The sequence below is a fragment of the Rhipicephalus sanguineus genome, chromosome 9 (assembly GCF_013339695.2).
Source record: "Rhipicephalus sanguineus isolate Rsan-2018 chromosome 9, BIME_Rsan_1.4, whole genome shotgun sequence".
Taxonomy (NCBI): Eukaryota; Metazoa; Arthropoda; class Arachnida; order Ixodida; family Ixodidae; genus Rhipicephalus; species Rhipicephalus sanguineus.
The window spans coordinates 36,187,214-36,211,781 of NC_051184.2; the positions used below are offsets into that span (position 1 = coordinate 36,187,214).

A 24,568-nucleotide genomic window follows, 5' to 3' on the forward strand; every position below is an offset into this window, starting at 1 on the left:
ACTTGCCAGTACCCTGAGCGCAAATCGAGCGATGAAAAAAATTCTTCTCCTTGCAGGCTGTCAATGGCGTCGTCTATTCGAGGTAGGGGATAAACGTCCTTACGGGTAATCTTATTGAGTCGTCGGTAGTCCACACAGAACCGCACAGAGCCGTCCTTCTTCGCAACGAGAACGACAGGAGAAGCCCACGGGCTGTTGGAGGGTCGAATAACATCGCGGCGAAGCATGTCTTCGACTTGCTCGTTAATTACACGACGCTCTGCTGGCGATACGCGATATGGACGTTGCCGCAGTGGTGGTTGGGTGCCAGTGTCGATGTGATGCGTGACAGCAGACGTGCGGCCGAGAGAAGTTTGCGCGACATCGAACGAAGAACGAAATTCTTCCAACAGGCATAGAAGCTGGGAACGCTCGACCGATGTAAGGTTGTCAGCAATCGAGGAACCAAACACGTCAGCGGGTGACGAATCAGATGTGGAAACAGCACTGAGCGAACGGGAGCTGGCGCAGTGCGTGTCACCCGGTGCGTCCATAACTTGTGCGTCTTCGAGGGCTTCCGCTCTGCCGAGACATTCCCCTCGCACCAATGTAACAATGTACGGGGATGGGTTCGTAACAAAAATATCGGTCTCGCCCTGAGTGACTTGCACGGTCGCAAATGGCACCAGCAAGCCTTTCCTGTTGAAAACGTGGTCAGATGGAGAAAGGAGTGCAACGGTATCAGCGAGACCGGTGCAATAGACTGATACAGCCGTTGACGAGTTTGCAGGAAGTGTGGTGTCGTCTTTGACGAGTACCTTGGTCGCAGCCGGTAGACTGTCCGCCGGCGTCAAATCTGGGAATGGTGAAAGCTCTATTTCGGCTGGTGCGCACCGAATTACGGCGTCGTGACGTGCGAGAAAATCCCATCCCAGGATGACGTCGTGGGAGCATGAACAAATTATGATGAATTCGACGGCGTACAGAGCGTCCTGAATCATGACACGGGCGGTGCACACCGCTGTCGGGTGAATACTTTGGGCGCTGGCTGTACGGAGGGAGAGCCCGGAAAGTGGCGTCGTCACTTTTCGTAGTAGTCGGCTAAATTTAGCGTCCATAACGGATACAGCAGCTCCAGTGTCTACAAGGGCCGATGTGCGCACACCATCTACAAACACGTCTACTACGTTTGATGGGCTTTGCTGAGGGCTTTGGCAGTTCGATAGCGTCGCAGCCCTTGCCTCTTGGACTGCGACGACTAGTTTTCCTGTTCTCGTGCGACCGGACGAGGCCGCATCGGCGACAGTGATCGGCGTCGTGGGGACGGTGAACGGCGGGTACATGAAGCTGGGCGTGACGTCGGCGACATAGGCGGCGGCGGGTCGTAATACGGGCGGCTGGACTGGTTGGTGACGGTTGATCCGACTCGAGGCGGCTGCACGCGGTTGCAATAGCGGGCGACGTGACCGGCCCAACCGCACGCAAAGCAGATGGGGCGGTTGTCGGCAGTGCGCCATCGGCTTGCCGGGCTAGGTCCCATCCATGTCGCAGGACGCGAGGGACGGGGCGGCGGCTGATACGACTGCATGGTGGTCTGCAGTCGAGGCGTATGAATGACGTCGGCGTACGCAGCCGGCACACTCGCTTCGAAGGCCTGAGGCCTGGCGACAGCTCCGGCGTAAGTTAGCGGGGGCACCACAGGGAGCGCTGGGGGCAGCCTGGCTACAACTTGCGCGTAACTGAGAGGCGCAGGCGCTGGAGGGGGCTGGTGGCATTCCGGCATGACCTCCGCGATTTCCTGCTCGATTGCCCGGCGTAGGGGAGGCAGCAGTGTGGTCGACGGCTGCTCAGCATGCTGCGGGTTAGCGAAGGCCAGTAGAGAAAACTGGCGGGCAATTTCCTCGCGCATGAAGGACTTGATCTCGGCGAGTAAGACGGAGTGGTCCGACGTGGCCGACAAGCCAGCGAGATCGGCGTCGCGTGATGGAGGTCGACGCGTCATCAGCCGCTGCCGGCGCAGCTCCTCGTAGCTTTGGCACAGTGTGATGACCTCTGCCACAGTGCGAGGGTTTTTGGCGAGCAGCATGGTGAAGGCATCGTCGTCGATGCCTTTCATAACGTTCCGGATCTTGTCGGACTCAGACATTGTCGCATTGGCTTTCTTGCACAAGTCGAGCACGTCTTCAATGTAGCTCGTGAAAGACTCGCCGGCCTGCTGGGCTCGTTCACGTAAACGCTGTTCGGCTTGCAGCTTGCGAACGGCAGGGGCCAAACACGTCGATGATGGCGGTCTTGAAAGCTGACCACGTAGCGAAATCGGATGCGTGGTTGTTGTACCATAGGCCGGCAACACCCGCGAGGTAGAAAACGAGGTTGCTCAGTTTGCCTGCCTCGTCCCATTTATTGGGGACGCTCACACGCTCGTAGATCGCGAGCCAGTCCTCGACGTCGGTGCCATCCGCGCCGGTGAAGACAGGAGGGTCGCGGATGCGGGGGACACCTGGACATGGCGTCGGTGCAAGAGGAGGCGTTTGCTGGGCGGCGTCTTGAGTCATGGTAGCAGGCACGGTACGAGATCGAAGCTCCAAGGGCATCGAATGCGGACCGTAGTTGTTGAAAGGGCACAGCACTCTCCGCCAAATTGTCAAGACGTTTATTAGCGGGCACTCGGCGACGGCGACAGTCAAAAGCGGGGCCGACTCTCTGCACGAGGAACGTGCTCTCAGAGAAGAGGCGACCCACTAGAAGGCGCTCGAGAGGACGACCCATTACGGACTACGAACGCTTCGCTACAAAGCGGTTAATGACTTCCGACACGCTGATGTCGACATTTCTGTGGGCGTACAGAAGTGCCTGGCCAACCATGCGTTCCTCAGACATTGTGGAGCGTAAGTAGTTCTTAAGTAACCTCATGCTTGAAAACGTTCTCTCTGCGCTGGCAGTGGTCACTGGAAGGGTGACTAGAATCCGGAGTAGCTTGTACACATTCGCATAGAACCTGCTGTCGCAATGAGAGAGGGCATCGGTTCCAGTACCGGGGCGCTGGTTTGCTGCTTTGTTTGCCCACTTTGTCCACCATAGTCGCAGTTCTCCAAAACCAGCCCTCGTTTCGACGTCATGCGCAAAAACGGTCATGTCGATACTCCTCGTCTAGCTTCTTCGACAGTGCCAAAGTGAGTGCCAACACGTGCTCCGTCACATGCAGGCTTACAAGGAACGCTGGTGAAAAGAGTGCCAACATTAGACTGTTTGCCTGCACTGGAGTTTCGCCATTTCCGTTAAACTTAATCTCCTCTAGTGCTGCGATCAACGGCTCAAAGAGGCTCACAAATGGAGCACTGCATCGTGCTTCTCGACCCAGCGCGTTTCGCATAGTCCCAAAAGGCAGTGCCTTGTAGGCTCAGGACAGCTCAGACTTATCATTTTTGGCAAAACGTGTGAGCGGCTAGAAGATTTACGGAAAAAGACTGACGTCGCCTTCAGAGTCCCAAAACAGTTTCGAATGTCTGTGATGGAGCATGCCGCACGCACAACTAGATTAGGGGAGTGACACGCGCAGTGAGTAATAGAGTGCGGCTAGATATTTCTCACGGACAGCAGCTTGAACACCATTCGTTTTGTCGGCCATCGAACTTGCACCATCGTAGTTTTGACCACGGAGATGCTGCATGTTAATTCCTATTTCTATAAGGAGCCTTATCATGGCGTCGGCGAGGGCCCGGCCATTTGGTCGTGAATTGGCACAAAGCCTAAGAACACTTCTTCGATTCCGTTCGCATCCTTATTAAGGTACCTTGAAGCTGCTCGATACCAGCAACATCCGTCGTTTCATCAGCAAGTACGGAGAAGCAGCCTGCAGCGTTTACTTTTGCGACTAGGCTTTCCTTGATGATTGCAGCAAAGATTTCTATAATGTGGTTTTGTACATCTGGACTAAAATATGAGGCCTTATTTGGGCAACTTTCCAAATGCTTTTTTAGATCTGTGCCGCCACAATCTGCGCGCATGCGAAGCAGCTCTCTGAAGTTGCCTGTATTTCTAGAGGAGGCTGTGCTTGAATCCATGGGACCACTGTCTCTATGTCCACGGAGAGCCACACCTTGCCGCCCGCAAAAGAGAACTGTCTCAACAATAGGCTGTAACTTCCTTCGGGTCTCTCTTATTTGAATTTGCCTGCCATGGTCCAGCTGATCACAACACTGGGCACATATCCTGAGAAGGTTTGAAGAAAACTATCGGCTACCAGATGAGCGTCAGTGTGATATTTAGTGACTTCATGTGCACCGAAGACTTCGAGGGCGTGCTTCCACTTTTGAAATGGCTTGGATACGAGGGCCTTAGTGCACGCATGTTGGCCCTTGCCAATCTCACTTCTGCTAAAAAGGACACACACTCGGCAAAACGCACCCTCTTGAAGCGCTGAGAAGCTAAGCCATCGATACCTGTCCAGCCAAGCCACGTAAACATTCGTTTCTGCTTAAAATCGTTCATAGACTTAAACATATAGCATGGCGGAGGAATCCAAGGAGAAGCTAGCAGTTGATGTTTTGTGTCATCATCCACTTTTGAGCCATCTGTGTAGAGCCCGATATCAAACTTGCTTCTGCTAACATTTTGAGGGTCAGAAAAAGATAAATAATTAAATAAATGATAATCAGGCTGAAGCCCAATAAATCCCACCACCCGGGTATCGCCACTGGTTGGTGGTGTATGAGATCACGAAAAATTTCGGGGGGGGGGGGGGGCTGAAGCCCCATAAGCCCCCTCCCCCCCTCTGTCTACGCCCCTGGCTTGTACCTCAGCTGCTGTTTTTGCCTGTACTGGGGCGAAGGAGTCCCTCAGGCCATTCTTGAATGGCTTTTCCGTTCGCCTCCGATCACATGTGTTGTGATATATCCATAAAAAATCAATCAATCAATCAATCAATCAATCAATCAATCAATCAATCAATCAATCAATCAATCAATCAATCAATCAATCAATCAATCAATCAATCAATCAATCAATCAATCAATCAATCAATCAATCAATATCCCGGACATGGTACTGCGCCAATCTTGTCCGGGGAAGTAATCAACGAATGCCTACGCATTCAGCACACGCACCAAGCGCAAGGAACACGTGGTGAACTTGTGTACCCGAGACAACTCGCCGTTTTTTGTGACCAGATTCTGCTGCTACGCGCCTTTTTTTTTCAAAGATTGTCACGTGAAGTTCGGCTCTGAGTTTACACAGCGACGGCATTTCCGGCACTGTTTCGATATCGCCTTTATCGGTGCCTCGCATTTCGATGATTAATATCTCAAATTACGTGCGTTTTGGGTATCTCTAAAAAAATGGGTATGCCATGAACTGTCACGTCCTAAAACGTTTCGATATAAACATCTGCCTTCAGGTTACAAAAAATTAATTATCGAGTTTTCCTAATTGAAAACTTCAATACAACTCTAAGCGTAGCAAAGGTTTTCCGCCTCTACGTAGACTTCGTGTGCGCAGACGACAGGCGCCAGACTGTCGTAGCGTTTTCGTACAAATCAGTATTGTCTAAAAAAACAAAAAAAGACACGCTGTATACGGCACACACACTACAACTGAAAAAGAAATAGTCTGGTTTGAGGCCCCGTTCTCGTCTTACCCCTGAGGACACGGATTCATCGTCAGCCCTGGGCGGAACGAAGGGGTGCCGAGGGGGCGTGGCCGGAATTGTGCCACTTCCGGTCGGGTTGCGCGGATCCGTGCTGCAGAGCGTTCGCACGAAGCCAGCCAGGTCACTGCGCGCGTTGACGGCGCGGCACGACGAGCCCACTGCCTCGTAGTGATCCGCCTGCTCCCGAGCCTGCAAAAGATCAATCAATCAATCAATCAATCAATCAATCAATCAATCAATCAATCAATCAATCAATCAATCAATCAATCAATATTGAAGCCATAACTCTTGCAATTAATCAAGTAACAGTCGTATGTGTCTTGTGTGTACTTGGGTATATCGTTATCAGGAAACCACATTTTGATTAAACCAGATTCCTTTGTCGCAACACGAACAAAATATTGGACATGCGAAGACTGTGAAAGCGAAAACGGCGTCTATGATGTCGAATTATACGGCAAAAAACAACAACAAAAGACGAAATCCGTAAAACTGGAGTCGTCACAGACGTTACGTTCTCTAATACGTAGACTGTACGCTGTCAGTAGGGTCCATAAAGGAATAAAATATTGCAGAGTGATAACCTCCTCCCGCTTGCTCCATGAGCTTTTTGTACCAATGACATTGTTTTCCTAGCTGGTACCTTTCTTGATGGTAAGCGTTCATTAGATTTAGATTAGATAAAAACCCGCGTCAATACTGCACAGTTCGCTGAAGACGATCCCAGTCGGATGCCCGTCGCGTCCCGGGTTTTTCAAAAAATATTTTTTGTAGATGCTAGTCCTCGTTTTTTACTGCGAAAATTTCTACCATTGATTACCTCTTCACAACTTTCCTGCAAGTCACATAGTTTATCGATAAGCTTGTAATTGTTTTTCTGAGATCCAATACAAGCGCGTGTTCAACACAAAATACCTACAGTGATATCGGCCTCGAAATGGGATACTGGCACGAGTAGGGTGTCGGAACGAAATGTTTTTCGTTTCGGTTTTAGTTTCGTTCCACCGCAAAAAGTTCCGTTCCGTTTCTGTTCCGAAACGAAAAAAAAAAAAAACGTCCCGTAATGGTTCGTAACGTTTTTTTTTTCTTTTGTATGAAAAAAAGTATGAAGAAGGTAAGGCAATCGTAAAAAAACATTGCATTCGTGATGTAGTCACTTGCCCTCCTCTTAAGAAAGTGGGACAAGGGTAAAACACGTTCTTCAGAGGAGCGGAAGTAACTGTACCACGTATTCCTACCAACTAGCCCAAACCAGTATTCATTTCAAAGTCATAGTATTTATTTCCTCACAAGACAAATACGATTTTTTTCAGTTGGCTTAATGCTTTGTGCCAAGGGATTGAGCACAATCTCAGAAGCAGCACGTCATTGAGTCTACTCTCTGATGTGCGATACCGTTGTTCTGATATAAAGATAGCTAGGCCTGCGCGAAACACGCAGCACAGTCACAGCGAAAGCTGGAAGAGCGGACTTTGTAGACCCCATTGTAGAGTCTCTTGGGGCAACAATACAAGTGCACATGCAAGCTACCCACTGCGTGATAAATCATCGTAATTTTTCTGAAGTATCAAAGTTCCCACTATGCCATTTTTCGACATTCTTCGGAGAATTGCGGTATCCGCTACACATCTGTAAGGCATTATCTGCACTTTGTGCTGTGGCTGATACTGAAGAATTATGACTGAGCACTTTGCAGTGGATGGGAAGGAGTGTTGCGGAATGGGCGCCTCCATTCCATTCCAATTCCATTCCGGGGAATTAGAATTTGCCGCAATTCCATTCCTTTCAATTCCTCGGAATGAAAAAAACTTAGACCATTCGCACTCTGGGAATGGCCTGGCAGTTCGATTCAATTCCTGTAATTCCTCAACGTAGGAAAGGCATCTTGATAGTTTTATCGAGTTAAGAATGAACGCCCCATAAAGCTGAAGTCATCAGATGCATTAAGAACTGCAAAAGTACGCAAAACACTTTACCAAGGTTGAGGGATAGTAGCTTGATGACATATCTCGTGCAGTACAACCACCCTACTAGTTGCCATAGGGGCAGTTCTCCCGCTACCTATAGTATTTGCGCGGTCAACATGTTTGAACGAATGGTGGTGTTTCGATATTGTTTAAGCTTAAATCTGTTAATGCTAAAATGACGAAATAGCGTATTTTTATGCCTACAAAAGCGCCTTTGCATCGAATACGGAACACTGGGCCGCACTGCCCGTCAGCACACACGCTTGTCAAGCGCGCCTCGCAAGCAAGGATGCGGTGATGAGAACTTTCTGTGTTCGCCTGTGCGCAGGTATGCAATGTCTTCCTTGTCGCAAAGGTTATTTACGTGTGTCAGGTACTAAACTGCTCGTGAGATAAAGATCAGGCTGTGCATAGAGTATTCGCCACTTTCGTGTGGGGGTATCAATGGGAACCAACGCGCAGGGGTAATTTGTTTCTCCCTTTGGTATCTGCTGGGATAATGCATTTGTTTATACACTAACTTACGCCTCTGTTTGTAGTAGGCGCGTTGCTTATAAATGTACCGTGCTTGTAATCAGCCAAGCCATTTTAAGAATACTGCTCTAGTGTTAATTTGCGAGGCTCTGACTTACTAACGTACGAAGTTTGAAAAACAGCACGTAGACAAAAACGTCCTCTATTTTTGGAAAAAGACGTAATTCCATTCCAATTCCATTCTTCCGAGCGTTGTCCCCATTCCATTCCGGGGTCGCGAAAATGTGGAATGATTCCGGAGTCATTCCATTTCAAGAGTGGCAACTCCGCAACACTGGTGGGAAGCATTAAACCACACACTCTTTGCGCTATTAGCATTGTGTGATGACTGGTTTTTATTTTACTCTTCTGCAACGCTATATTACATATGTTAACGCGATTCGCTGCCCGACATGACGCCTGTATAGAGTATTTTTGCGATGGAGTTATAAGCAGCAGCGTGACACTGTGGTGGAAGACGCGACTGCCACGCAGAGGGCGCGGATCCTAGAAATTTGTTTCTCATTTAATTTTTTCTTATATCACCCGATGGCGGTCACGTACACCGGCGGCGGCGGACAACTATGGCGCCAAAATCGGCTATTGTGATCTAATAACAGCTTTCGCTGTGACAAACTTCAGCGCCGACAATGCCCTCTCCACTTTGGCCTGCTTGACAGACGCGCAAAAGTCCACTTGCGTTAATATAAACATCTCTGGTTGCCACTGTTTTCGTTTTTCGCACAATTTCAACATATCTTTGCTCTGGAATTCCTGTCTGAGGTATGCGCTAATACTATACCCTGAGATATGCTCACACTGCATGAGCTCAGTTGTTCCGGATTGCGAAATTTTCTCGTGAACCGAAAAACGATTGAAAAAATTTCGGCTTCACTCCGGAACGAAATCATAAATAAAGTTTCGGTTACGTTTTTGTTCCGGTCAAAAATATCGTTTTTTTCGTTTTTCGTTTTCGGTTTTCGTTCCGTTCCGACACTCTGGGCACGAGGGGTACTTTGTAAACTGAGCGGGAAAATCTGCGAAATGTACACTCGCCCCCTGTGTAATGCGCTGGAAAAGGACATATTAGCGCTTAGCGGCAAAATATGCGGCAGTGATACAAACACAGAAAACACGTAGAGACACGTCATAGGCGTATTGGAATACACAAGACGCGTAACCACCGCAGAAAAAAGACAACACAAGACAGAATAAGGCGTGCACTCGCAACTATAAGCTCATTCACACCTGCGACTTGCGCCGGTCGCGCGATTATTTGCGAGTGCCGACCAAAAAGCGACTCAAGGTGACCGATCGTTCACACCTGTTTGCCAGTTATACCCGTCGCCACACGGAATTCACGTCTTCTCTCATACGGCTCGCATTGCCATTGCCCGGGAAAAAAAGCTGACGTTCTGTTCCTGCGCATGTCATTGGCTCAGAGGTTTGCGACTGCAGTCGTGCGAATGAAAAATCAAGCAGCGAGTGACTAAAACTAAGTAGTCGCTTTACGACCAAAGCGGCCATTCGCGACCGTTTGCGACCAGTCGCTTTGCAACTAACTTGGTCGCGCGACCAGTGCTGAGCGCAGGTGTGAACAAGTGTCAACTTCGCTAGGTTCGTAGCGACGCCGCAAAATATACAACCGTAGCAAGCATGCGCACACCACACCACCTCGCAAGCTCATTGAAGGACACCAGATAAGGATAATCACAAAACCTTTCTAATGTTTAAAAAGTCACACGTTTCTTATGTATCTGCCTAAGGCGAAAGCCATCTTTTTTCTTATTCTTCGTCTTCTCAATAGATCGTATTGAATTAATTCTATTCAGTTTGATTCAGATTTTGAACTCGATTCTTCTGTGACATTGTTCCATTATTACCAATTGCTTCGATCCCAAAAATCAGTATCCCATCCGATATCGATTCCGAACGGCCTCGAGCACTTCCTCGATGGCCTTTCAATTCACAGTGAAGTGAAGATCAAATCACTATGAAGTCGACGAAGAAAAGCTAATCTCATTAAGCGGGAAAATAAAGCGACGCTATAGGCGTCGCTACCATAGGTTGTCAGACAACATCCACGCATAAACTACACATTTGAATTGGCGATATGTTCTGGCATAGCTTTGGAACTGTATGCGGAAGACACATCGGTTACTGGAAATTCTTAGTCGCTAGACTACCCAAACAATGTTCGCGTTAGAAGCAGACCTTGTTAATTAGAGCATGCTGAGGGGCTAGTCGGTGCATTCTTGTACACGATTGTTAACTGAACAAAATCAGTGAAAAGGACAACACAGATGAACTCACAAAACAGATCAGTCGCGTGTGCCCTCTGCTGTGTTGCCCTTTTCTCCTTATTTCGCGCAGTTAACGATAGTTTACAAGATGGCGCTCGATCTTTTTCGTGTGTCTTCTTTTGTGTTGTTCTTTTTCCTAATATTGCGTAGTTAACAATGATTTGCAAGCAGACCTCGTGTTTTGTAATCAGTGCCCCTTCTCCTTTCGTCCTGATCGCTTCTTCCGGTGCTGGAGAAAATAGTCATTACTTAACCGTTGCTCGCCACGCGGCGCACTGCCTGCTAAGAGGGCTTCCTGTAATGCCTAACGGAAAAGCACGCGGTAAAGAAATATGCGACAACTGTTTACAGTGGGTGGGTTAGGCGGTTGAGCTTGATCGCGCGCGTTCTTATCGCGGAGCTCATCCAATTAGCTTCCGGGATGCGCGAGCAATGTGAGTTCTACTAACTTCGCCTTCGGAATGGGCTCATGGGAACTCGCAGCTGCGTTGCCAGCTGCCGTAATGTAGCTAGCGGTGCCTGCTACGGCCTCGGGACTCAAAGAAAATGGGTGGCCGTAATTTCAGACAGAGTGAGCGAGCGAGAGAAGAGAAAACGCGGCATAGCCGCATTTTATAAATGCGAAGCATTCCTTCGTGAACCACAGGCACTTTAACAGTTTCTATCTATCTATCTATCTATCTATCTATCTATCTATCTATCTATCTATCTATCTATCTATCTATCTATCTATCTATCTATCTATCTATCTATCTATCTATCTATCTATCTATCTATCTATCTATCTATCTATCTATCTATCTATCTATCTATCTATCTATCTATCTATCTATCTATCTATCTATCTATCTATCTATCTATCTATCTATCTATCTATCTATCTATCTATCTATCTATCTATCTATCTATCTATCTATCTATCTATCTATCTATCTATCTATCTATCTATCTATCTATCTATCTATCTATCTATCTATCTATCTATCTATCTATCTATCTATCTATCTATCTATCTAAGATCTTCCCTTGCGGCATACACACGTTGTCACATTGTTTCGACGTCATGACGCCTGCGGCATTGTGTGCACTGCCAGCGGAAATTGAAAAGCGAATTAAAAAAATCGCAGCATATCCAAGGGGTGAATGATGATGGGTGGGGCGAAGCTCTGGAGGAAATCATCGGTAAACCGTAAAACTCTTCCGTGAAATTCGCCCAGTACATCATATAAAGAGTGTGAAACACTGTGTATATATTAAACATCAAGCTTTTATTGTACTGTTGGTTTACGTGGTCCCTTCATTATCACCGCTTTGTGATCGGTGAAATGCAGGGAAAGTGTCCGCTCCCGAGCGAAAGAGAAAGCGCGCTAAGAGCGAGTGCCTTGTCTGCCTCCATCCGGCGACTCCGAGCGAAAGAGAAAGCGCGCCAAGAGCGAGCGCATTGTCTGCCTCCGTCCGGTGAGCCCGAGCGAAAGAGAAAGCGCACCAAGAGCGAGCGCCTTTTACGATCGCAGGCATCCAATGACATGCGCCATTCGCATTATACAAGTGCCATCTGTCATCTTTAAACAGCAACTCTAAGAAATACATGAAACGCCATCTAGTGAGCAATTCATTAAACTAGAGCTCTAAGAAATACATGAAACGCCATCTAGTGAGCAATTCATTAAACTAGAGCTGGCTACATACATACATACTACAGAGGAGGGAACGACCCACACCCTAAGGAGCTTCGCCCGTAAAAAAAAGAAATGGCTGTTTTCCATAAACCACGAATCAATGATATCGATAGAAAGGTTTGGCTTTGGCCCTATTGCTTATCCGATGATGCTATATAGTATATACTGAGGTGGGCCGAAATCGCTGGCATGATTAAACCTAAGCCTTCGCGCGTCGAGTAGTCAGATCAACTAATCACCTAGGTGCCACTGCAGTCACATCCCCTAATCACCCGTAGTCACATCACCTAATCACCTAGGTACCACTGCGCTGTCCCTTAAATTAAACAAAAAATGGCTTTGTGCACCGCAGCCATGATATAACTATTATGCACGTTGTAGCGGAAAATTACAGATTTATTTTGACCAACCGTGGTTCTTCAAGGTCCCTCTAAGTGCCAGCGTGAGTGTTCTTTGCATTTGTCCCCCATCTAAATGTGGGCGCCGTGGCCTTAAGTCGAAACCGCGTCTACCAGCTTAGCATAGCGACACCTTATCTGCTGAGTTATCACTGTAAGTCCGAATTTAAACAGCGCTGGCGTCGGCGCCAGTGGAAACATTATCGCCTTGTACAGCATGCTTGGTTGTCTAAGACTACATAGATGACATTTGAACTCAACGTGCTATCATTGCAGTTTGCGCGCTGCAGTCGTTACAAAATAACGTAGCATGTACTTAAGGGAGACGGTCTGGTTATTGCTGGGAAACGAAAGGTAGCTGTAACTGAAATTTTGCTTTCATTCAGCGATTCGCTCAGTGACACATGATTCACGTAATATGACACATGATAAATCACAAAAAATTACGACGCAGCCGAAACGGCGGTAGCCGACGACATTGCCTCTGTATGCTGTTTTTTACTGATTTAAATCAATCAATCAATCAATCAATCAATCAATCAATCAATCAATCAATCAATCAATCAATCAATCAATCAATCAATCAATCAATCAATCAATCAATCAAGAACTTTTATTTTCACCATTACAGTGGAAAAAGGTGAAAAGTCTGCTTAATTACCCCTTGACAGAACTGTATATCATGAATATGCGCTCAGTCCCAGGCACCTTTGTCAGGCAAGCTTGAAGGCGAAATATCATGATCGCATTCGGTACGCGTAGCAACCTTCGCTTGACAATTTTTAAAGAATAACTAACGACTACATCTTCAGCACTTCCACGGGTTCTAACGCGCGACGCTCTATGTAGCCTTACGACCCGCTGCGCCTCGCGGGTGGTGCGGTGCCACGGAAGTGAACGAAAACTCTTGCGTGTCCTCCGAGATTGTAAGCGCGCCGTGTCGGCTACTCGAGTCTCGGAGGACGCTTGCAAGTTGGGTTCACTGCGAAGATGATCGAGCGGTGGCGCCACGCATTCTTTCAGTGTAGGGTGCCTTGATGCGCGTTTTGTTGCGCGCACGCATCGAGGCACACTATTTCAGTGGAGAGCTATGGTGGTACGGATCGATGAGCAGACGACAGACCGCGCATCGATCATAGTGGGCTGTTGGTGGTGGCGGGGAACTATTTTTCAGTCTAATTGAGCGGCTGCCCTTTTGTAAAAAGAAAGTCTGGGAATGAAGACTGATTATTCCTTTGAGGTCGCGGTGAACGCGGTGGCTGCTGCTCCGATGCTAACTGAATTAGCTACAATGAAAAAAGAGCAAAAAAAAAAAAACCAGCAGCTCTAGTATTTTCAATGAGGGACTTGCATGAACACTCCCTAGGTGCTCTTTTATGTTTTTTTATTGCTTTGATTTTCATGAATTCTATTATCTGTGAAAAGGCGTAGCCGGCGCTCAATAAAGGCGCTAACATCTTCTAAACAACACATAATTAAAAAAAAATTGGCCGCGTATCTGCGTGCTTCGCTGCAAATGTCGTCTAAAGACGATAGAAGAGGCGCCGCGTGAGATATGGACGCCATCTGGCAATACGTCGGGAAACACGAGTGCTGTGTTGCGGGCTGGTAGTCCCGGCGCAGCGGCAGGCGAAGACCGGCGGTGACCAACGCGACCGGTGGGGACGCCGGCCAGCCCGAACCCGCTGTTTGGCACGATGCGCCGAAGGAGAAGAAACGTCCGCACTCAACGAGTACTCTCCACAAACTCTCTTACTTACACGTCGCCTGGGTAAAACAGGAATGCCAGAGCGGCGCCCCCTGTCATTCGTACAATGCAATACTGAACCGAAACCGAAACACAACATGAGCTTGTGCAGAGGGCACGGAGGAAGACAAGTTTCAGCGCAGTCGCATTTTCAGCGCACCTTAAGAAACTAGGGTTGTAACATTGTAGGGCGAGTAGGGCCAGAAGGGCCGTCACGACGAAAACCTGCCTCCTCAGTCGTATTCGCCTGTAACGTTGGTGTGGCTTCGCGTTCCCTCCTTCGCTCCTGGCCTTTCCACAAAGCTACTGCCTAAGTACGAAGGCCCCTACCGCGCCCTACGTCAAGCATCCCCAGTTAACTATATGATTGAGCCTGTTCAATCATCTACGGACCGCTGTCGTCGCGGCCGCGAGACTGTTCACGTCGATCGACTGAAGCCGCATTATGACCCACCATTTGTACCTGTTCCTTAGGTGATTTGTAACATGGCTAGGGCGCAGACAAGAACGCCTGCGAAAGAAGACGACGAAGACGGTTGTTGTTGGCGCTCGCGCTTGCTCGGCTTGGACCGCTGATCGCTTCAGCTGTAGCAATCTTTTAATAAACGCGTTACTGTCTCAACGTTAAACGCATACCATCAAGGTCTTTAAAATTGCGTATGTATGTATTTTCTGTTAAAGGAACACACCGCCTAATACTTACCTAGTGATGTTGCGCCTCAGATATGCGTAATGTTTGTTTTTTGATCAACATTGTACACAAGTATGAACCTATTCAGCCGTTCACGATGGCTGGCCCTTGGGCAAGTGGTTCAACTTTGGCCGAGTGGCTGAATCGAGGGACGTGCCGACAAACAGAAAGACAGACAGAAGGACAGACAGAAAGACAGACCAAAATTTCTGCGTTTAAGTTCCCCAAGAATGACTATCGTCTTTAAAAAGAAGCGAACCAGATAATGTTAATTGATTTGTGAAGAATAACGTTTCGAAGTCTCACAGGGGCTATCGGAGACTTCCATTTGAAGAACCACGTATTGACTTTGCTTTCAGAGATCACTCAATGCTGTCTATAAACGAGAGCGTTGCATTCCATGGAAGTCGCCGAGGTTGCATATCAAGCCCATGAACTCGCGAATGGCGCCAGAATACATAAAAAAAAAACTGCGCCTATGACTTGGCCTCGTCGGAAACGTCTAGCACAGAACTATAAACATAACCGACATAGCGTTTGTTTGTTTGTTGTTGTTGTTGTAAATTGTGTAATTCCAACAACTTGAATTTGAAAAGACAGCAATATGACTGAAGTTTTTTTTATGCACTGGTCATATTGGCCCCAGTATGTAACGTACGAGTGTCAGACGTTTCCGTTAAAAGCGGTGTTATATGCGTCTGCGGTCGCTCACAGATGGAGAAAAAAATTTCTGCTTCATTCCGCAGAACTGTTCGTTTACATGCAGAGGGTTTGTAAGTTTTTCGTTACCGACAGATCAACGTCGCGAATATCAACGCGAGTCTAAGGGCAACAAACATAATGCCTTCATTTAGGCTTGGCGCGGTAACTATAGGCATTTCGTCTCGTATGGAGTTTGGTGGCGGTCAGATTTCTGTTGGTTAACACTAGAGGACGAGCTAATTGGTTAATTTGGCTGTTTGGTAAATAAAACGGTAGAGCATGCTTGTATCTTTCAAATGGTGAGTAGCACGCATGCACGGCGATGTTTACTGACTGTTACATTCTCCCGACGTAGCCGTATGTACTACATAGTTTCAGGGCCCTGACCAATCACTGTTACGTAAACATATTCAGACTTTAGGCAGAATATCAGCAGAAACATTTGTTTCCGATGACATGGTGTAAGGTTGCAATGATTAGGAAATTACATAGCAATGCTGTAAGGACGTATATATTTTAGAAAGGCGAATCGCTGACGGAGTTTTCGTTACTTTAGGTATTACTTCTGCGAAACTACATGCATTTCGAATACTTACGGTGATTGGCTACAGGAATTGAACCATTGACAGGGCCAAGTGTTGTTTTTGTAAATGAGCCTCATAAAAAAGCGCAATTTGCGAGTGATCGTAGCGATTGCGGAGAAGCGTGGGATGTCTGAAACGATGTTATGCCACTAGCTAGTCGCGTATGCTGTAGCTTTACATGCAACAGGAGTTCTTCTAAACAGCGTCCGCGGAATCTTAATTTGTGATCTACTACAGGCTAAACGCTTTGCCACGGGGACTGAGATATTAACGTGTATTGTTGCCTGAGCTGTCGGCGCAAGTTCAGAAGCAGCAGCTAGAGGACTGCAATTCGCTTGGAGGCTCACCACTCTCAGTCGTGCCACTTAAACCTTTTGCAGGGCCAGAGAGTTCAAGTCAGGTACAGTGTTTGTTGAACAACGCGTGAGGGCGTGTGCTGAGTGTCACGTAATGTACTGACAATAAAACTAAGCACGCAGCTTCACTCCGAGTAAACTTCATTGGCACTTACCGTGAACAAGCCAACTGAACTTTTTTTTTTTTTAGCAAGCAATGCGTTTTTCAGCAAGTTTCTTTTTTCCGTTTGCTGGCGGTGCGTCATTCACTTAGCTCCTGTCTGTCAACGGCCTCTTCACAAGCACCGCGCAGAAATGTATCGGAGCGCGCCAGGGAGTTCGAAGTCGACTTTCGGAGCTGGCTTAATCGAAGGACTCAGGCTTGCAGGACACTCGGTGGGGCGGATGGCAGGTCGATGAAGCGTACAAGACACGTCCGACAGGTTTGGCTCTCGTCTCTGCGCAATTTAATTGACGCAGGAGGGGAAGAAGGCAGTAGTGCAGGTGCTGCGAGGAGCGCTTTGATTGGCACTTGAAATGTCGACGAAGTTGAGAAACTGTCTTTTCCTGCTCCCGCGGCAGGCATGTGCGCATCGCTGCGGAAGAGGCTGACGCCGAGGGCGTTCTAATAGGGCAACTTAAGGATGGAATACGCCTATCGTGAAGAGGGGGAGACTACCTTCCGGAATACCGGAATAAAGCTTTGTCAGAAAAGCTCTATGACAATTTCTTTTATTTCTGGATTTGAATTACTAAAAAGCAACTAGTGCTGTTTTTATGTAATCTGGTATGTGTTCTCATTTGACATGGCCTCAGCCATGTTTCCGCGCGTACTCACTAGGTTTCAGGGCTGTTCTCAGCAACACATTGTTCGGGTTGGTGTCGCATTATTTAATGACAAGATGGATGCTGATTGGGAGCAAAGATTGAACATTAAGTTTTTTGTTAAGCTCGGAAAAGCCCCCAATGAAACGTGGAACATTATTAAGTAAGCATATGCAGACGAGGCACTTTCAAGAAATCGTGTTTTCGAGTGGCGCGAAAGGTTTCTTGAATGCAAAGATTGAGTGCAAGACGATCCGAGAGCATCCAAGCTATCGTAGTTGCAGATTTCGCTGCTTGCTTCCAAGGACTTCACAAACGTTGGCAATCATGTACAGACAGCCAAGAGAACTACTTTGACAGCAGCTAGGATCGTTACTTCGTGAGTGCAATTTTCTATTCTTACGACCTTTGTCCTGGAACTTTTCTGGCAAAGGTAGTTGCGAATTCGTATGGTAATCAGGGAGCAAGCTCATTTCTGACCTTCGACCGTCTCTGAAAGGACCAAAACGTTTCGTCGGGCACCTGTTTCATCGGGTGTTCCGATAGGTCTAACATCTTTCACGCGTTTCTCTCCTAATCTAAATTGCCCGAGACTGGAAAGTAAAAACCCGTTTCTCTCGATCCGCCGCGCACTCATCGAACGCCATTACTTCTGACGAAAAGAGAACAACTAACAAACGAGGAACCTGCCCGAAAGAAAAAAAAAGAGCCTTCATCGAACGTTTCCCGTCGCCAAGCGCCTTCAAACCCTCGGCAGGCTTGTTTACAACATCCTTGCAACGGTCTCCGCACTCAGAATCGAACACTCGCGCCGCAAATGGACGCTCCGCGGTAATGCGTATAGCCCGAGTGAAGCGGACCGTCTGCCTTTGTTTTTTTTTCCTCAATAAATTGCTCGCTACATGGGAAGCTGCTTCCACCCAGCAAATTGTAAGCTATAGCCCGATACGCAGGATTGAAGTTCCGCACGCTCTCATCCCAACCAGCTCGCCCTTTCACACTTGGGTTATTCGTATATTTATTTATTTTTTTGTTTCAGAGAAACCCAGGGACCACGCTTCGGCTCTTAGCAGGCGTCTTTAGAAGTAAGTTACGGTGCCTCTTTTTTTTCCTGTTCTTTCTGCCACACGTCACTAACGCTGGCTGGAAACCTTGAGACTTGTCGTCTAGGATTGAAGATGTGTCAGAGTATCGGAAAAAGGCGAGCCTTAATTGTCGCCTGCGTGAACGCTTTGAAAGGTGTCTGCGGATTTAAAGACATTTTGCAACGGTGTTAAATTGACGCTAGAGAGAAAAACGATTTTTCTCGTATTAGTAGATTACTCTTTCAAGATACCAAAAACACCGCGCGCGCCTGCTGCAGGGAGACCTTTGGTAAACGAGAAAACGCGCAAAAAGAAACTGCGGGTGGCGACGCCACCTTGAAGTTATTGCACCAGTCGCCGTGACGTCATTGATTTGGACGGCGTCTACTTGCGTCTACGTAGTTCCTAATTCGGAAAAATGAAGTGCATTGTCTTCCGAGGGAGCCAGAGACTTAACATACCGAGTTTCAGGAAAGTTCGGTGAGCCGATGTAGCCAAAATACGAGAAAGCACAAATCCGTGACGTCGCCATCGGAGATTACGGCGGGAAACTTAAAAGCAAAACTTTTGGTATTGATTTTCGCATGTATTAATAAACGTATGGAGCCCGTGTACTTAGATTTAGGTGCACGTTAAAGAACAGAAGATGTTCAAAATTTCCGGAGCCCTCCTCTACAGCGTCCCTCATAATCATATCGCGGTTTTGCAATGTAAAAACACCAACAATTATTATAAACCTATTGAGCTGAAAATAACGATACTAGTGTTTCCAGGTCATCAATGTCTTGTTTGTCTGTGATGCTGCTTCCTGGCAGGTGTAAACTTTTTGTTGAGCGGTTTCGTGAGCTTGAAGATTTTCGTTGAACTCACGTGGTTGTATGATTTTTATTTGTTAACGGCAAGTGTTCAGTTGAGTGACTGGCGTCATGCGCGAGTCGAAAGATGAGATGGGAATATTCTCGTGTATGAGATGTCATTTCAGACTTCATCAGTAGCACCAAACAAACAAATCTGAACAGGGTAATGTCCCATAAAAGTCCCATGGTTCCTTATGCATTTGGCCAAGACGACTCGAACGCGAAAGCTACATTTCTCGTTTTCTGCACCCAACGTGGTTTTGCTCTGCCTCCGGGATTGGAAGTATTGGAAGCTTTCTGCATCTCACGCAGTTTTGCAGTGCCTCCGGGAAAGGCGGCAATCTCATGTGATGACGTCACGATGTCATGAGCTTTCGCGACCTGTGACATCACAGGGTGACGTCATGATATGGTGATGCTTTTTTGCATCGCTGTTGTTGACGCCGTCGCCGCCGCTCATGGTCACGTTTCGCGTTTGATGAGAGATTTAAGGCTTTCGCCTTAAAAAAAAAAAGCAATCCTTAGTGGACATAGAATACACAGACGGCATGAGCACGAGGTTCGGCGTAGGTAAACTGAAGACGACAAAATGGAGAAAAAACTGTTCATGCAAACGCGGCGAATTGGAACGATTACCATTAGTTGTCACGGAGTTCTGTCACGCGCGAACGCACAAAAACACATCGAAACAGGAAGGCGCCCACTCCGATGGTTTAATTAGCGACGTTGAAGAAATGTTCCGCCCGAAAGCAGACTCTGGCGACCAAAGGACGACGTATATGATCATGAGCGTAGCAGACGTCTGTCGCTATCAAAGTGCCGCAGCTTCTTGTGACAGTGCGAAAGCGAGAGAGGCTCAACAAGTACTCCCTCGTAAACATTTCCTCGTAAACACTTCCCTCGTCATTCGGCGCGGTTTTGTTTACAGCGTCCTCATGAAAGCGTTCTATTGTTTACAAGAACCGCGAACTTCGAACTTCTGAGCGATATACCGCTCCGTTCAAACATGTTTGGCTTTCCTTTCATTCTCTGCTGAAGCAACACACCGATGCCTCTAGTACATAAGGCCCAATTTAGGACTTACGACGCGTACATTTTCAATCACGGCACTTCTGCGGAAAACCTCCCGGTACTGTGTTAGTTTGCAGCCATACGCGCGTCTGAACTGGTGAAGTAGGCATACGGTCATAAAGACTGACGCACTGAGGTAAGCTGATCGGGGACGACATCGACTTCCGGTAATTTGGGCGGATGCGACCATATCGAATGGCCTCACCGCCTCCCGGCGCCGAGATTTCTGCAGCGTATAGTGATCGAACAGGACGCGCACATACACAGAAAGCGCTGCGGACTCTCCAAATGGACGTGCTGTTCCTAATGCGAGCGCGTCCCTTCGCGCAAGCGTACGACAGGGAGGGCATCGGCGACGCGAAGATATGACCCCGTAATATAGCGCACAAACAAACGCGGTGTGCACTCGGAACCGGCCTGCTAGACGGCGCAGTACCATAGGGGATCGGCTGAGTGTGTGCGAAGAGCATGGACGATAGGCCCACTCTTCGGATTGAGTGGTGTCGCGGGGATTTGTTTACCGCAGCACTCGCCGACTATCGCCAAAACACGCGCGCGCACGCACACACACACACACACGCACACACCCCGCGCCAGTCACCACGGGCAGGGGGAACGCTAATGGACGTCCCGAAGTGACGTCACGATGGAAGCGGAGGTTCGTTGAAGCGTCGCTTCGGGTTCTGGAGACCCACGCGTTAGGACTTCCTCGTGTAGACGTTTAGTGTACAGCAGGCGCTGCAATTCTGATGAGATGCACTTTCATTAGGCTGCTGCATCGAATGCAGAATGCTCATCGTGTTTACGTTCGCTCTCTAGAAGTCGCCTAAGAGTGGATGTCTGTCTGAAGGCCTTCTCAGGGTTCAGTACGCCAGGAAGTCGCCTCGCAAATATCGTATGTCTGGCTGAGCACACATCGTATGCTTCCGATGGCAAATTTAGAAGATTTTACTTTCCGAGGAACTCTCAGCGCCAGCTTGGCATTCCTTCGAACTCTGTGTTGACGGACACTGTGTACAGCAGCAACTTTAGCGGTCAATAACCGCTATGTGCAGCTTGAAATATTGGACAACCTCCCGCACGCTTTTCTTAATTTTCTGCCCTTTTGCAAAGAAGCTCATGAAGGTTCCAAGAGGTGTGTTGAGATGATCAAGCAGGCACTCTGTATTGAAGTGCCATGATGTACAGTGACTTCTTAACTTAAGCTCTTAGTAATCATGCCAAATGGTGTACAGTTGCGTGCATTGCATATGCTTCTTGCATTCCCAGTGCTGAAGGTGAATCTATGGCTTCTCTATGAGCAGCATTGCTTTATCTGCCCTGTGACTCAATTTTTTTTATGGATTTTAATGTCATTTTTCTTTTTACCTCAATGCACTGCAGCTGTTCCTTTAATTTATCGTATGACCTATTGTACTAAATATTAATAGTGAGGACAGGTACAGGTGCACCAGGCTGGCTCTTGGTACACTTACATATTTTTGTATACATCTTGTAGAGTTTTAAGTGAACAACCTATATAACAATTTGCTCTCTTGAGCAGAGGTGGGCGCTTATGTTATTTAGAGGTAGAAACTGTAGAGCTGCTGTGACAGCTATGAAATGGCACATTTGATTTTTATGAGAGGTTAATGGGATTAAACAAAAATATTCTTACATTTTTTAAAAGAAATATGTATATTTTAAGCGCATTACTACGTATTTTTTTATGTTGACCAGTAAATGCGACAGAAGCACCATTGCCACCTATTGTCTACCTCACTAGCTACAATGGCACGGCTACCTTTATTTTTAAAATGGTACAAGAATAAAACATTTTTAAGAAAGTGTCTTCTGTTTGTAGCGCTTTCTTTCGTGTGTCCTATGATTTCAACATTGCATATGGTAGCAGGACATTCAACACTCCATGTTGTCCACACTCTCTCATTGCCATGGAGATGGTGCTCTGGCACTTCCATTTAGCTGGGCAGATGATGCTTGACTTAAGACACATGAAGCTTGAGTGAAGTGACAAATGCAGTCCTTGTGCTATAGTAAAAGTGTGATGCTAACAGTGCTTGGAATTAAGCATGCCAGATCACGTACTGTTCTTCAAAAATTGCATAAGGAAGCTTGTATGCTAGTGTCTACAGAAGTTGCCTGTAAGAAGTTAAAGGGACACTAGACAAATAACATTTTATGTCAGAGTGAAAGGTCAATGCTTGAGAACATCTAAAACATCAATATTATAAACAGGAGCGGTTTAGTGTTTGAGAAATTGAGGTAAATGTAGAATGCAATTTGCGCCACCAGTAGTGGGACATTCTGGAACGCAAGCCTGGTGATGTAGTAGGGCCTCAAGTACACTTAATCACAAGTACTCTAACTACCCATGTTGCAGCGATGGCGTAGTGGGTAGAACATCAGCTTCGCATGCAAGAGGTCCGTGGCTCGAATCCCGGTGCCGGACAATTCCCAACCGGATTAAAAAAAAAAAAAAAAAAAATCCGCGTGATGATGGAATTGTGTAAAAAGGCCTGGGGTGCAGCCTCACTGGCGACCACAGCCAGCAATGCACTCCCTCACCAGAGCAGGATTGGCCACCCTGGTGTAGTACTTGGCCACTACCTCCCACACGAATACACCAATTAACCCTCGGCCCTCAGTCCCCAGCGGCTGCGAAGCAACTGACCAAGGCGGCGGTCAGACCTGCGACGCAGCAGAGGGTGCTAAGAATCTCTGGGTCCGGACAGGCCGTCATTGGAATCTGAACTTGGCTACATATAACGCTAGAACTTTATCTAGTGAGGCGAGTCTAGCTGTACTATTCGAGGAATTAGAGGGTGTTAAATGGGATGTAATAGGGCTCAGTGAGGTTAGGAGGCCACAGGAGGCTTATACAGTGCTGAAGAACGGACACGTCCTATGCTATCGTGGCTTAGCTGACAGAAGAGAACTAGGAGTGGGGTTCCTTATTCATAAAAATATAGCTGGCAATATAGAGGAATACTATAGCATTAATGAGAGGGTGTTATGTATCGTGATTAAGTTTAATAAGAGGTACAGGATGAAGGTGATACAGGCCTATGCGCCTACATCCAGCCATGATGATCAACTGGTTGAACGCTTCTACGAAGACGTAGAATCAGCAATGAGTAAGGTAAAGACACAGTATACTGTACTGATGGGCGACTTTAATGCAAAAGTAGGCAAGAAGCAGGCTGGAGATCGTGCGGGTTGGGGAATATGGCATCGGCTCTAGAAATGCCAGAGGGGAGTTACTAGTAGAGTTCGCAGAACGCAATAATTTACGGATCTTGAACACCTTCTACAGAAAACGGACTACTCGTAAGTGGACGTGGAGGAGTCCTAATGGCGAAACTAAGAATGAAATAGACTTCATAATGTGCGACCACCCGGGCATTATACAGGATGTAGAAGTAGTTACAAGATCCGATGCAGTGACCATAGAATGGTAAGATCTAGAATTCAACTAGACGTGAGGAAGGAACGGCAGAAACTGATACGCAAGAAGCCGATTAATGAACTAACTCTGCGAGGGAAAGTACAGGAATTCAGAGTTTCACTTCAGAATAGGTACGCCGGCTTTAACCGAGGAAACCGACCTTAGCATTGACGCAATGAATGATAATCTGACTAGTATCATTAAGGAGTGTGCAGTGGAAGTCGGGGGTAGAGTCGTTAGACAGGACACTGGTAAGCTATCCCAAGAGACGAAAAAACCTCATTAAGAAACGTCAAGCTATGAAAGCCTCAAAGGCAACAGACAAATAGAGCTGGCGGAGCTTTCGAAGTTGATCAATAGGCGTAAAGTAGCCGACATAAGAAAGTATAATATGGAGAGAATTGAGCATGCTTTAAAGAACGGAGAAGCCTCAAAGCTACGAAGACAAAACTGTGCATAGGCAAAAATCAGATGTATGCGTTAAGGGACAAGGATGGCAAGGTCACAACCAATATGGATAGAATAGTTGAGATAGCGGAAGAGTTCTACAGAGATCTGTACAGCAGCCGAGACAGTCAGGATGATAACGTAAGAAGCAGTAATATCCCAGAGGAATCTGACATCCCACCAGTATTAACAGGAGAAGTAAAGAAAGCCCTAAAGGGAATGCAAAGAGGCAAAGCCGCTGGTGAGGATCAGGTAACATCAGACTTGTTGAAAGACGGTGGAGAGATTATGTT

General features: G+C 47.2%; 1 protein-coding gene across 1 annotated transcript in view; it reads right to left on the reverse strand.

The window, feature by feature from the left end:
- LOC119404989 (uncharacterized) overlaps nucleotides 1-24,568 on the reverse strand; it is a 180,376-nt gene that overhangs the window by 69,614 nt on the left and 86,194 nt on the right. The window contains 1 exon segment of the mRNA XM_037671736.2: nucleotides 5,615-5,815. Within this exon segment, the coding sequence (XP_037527664.2) occupies nucleotides 5,615-5,815 (201 nt within the window).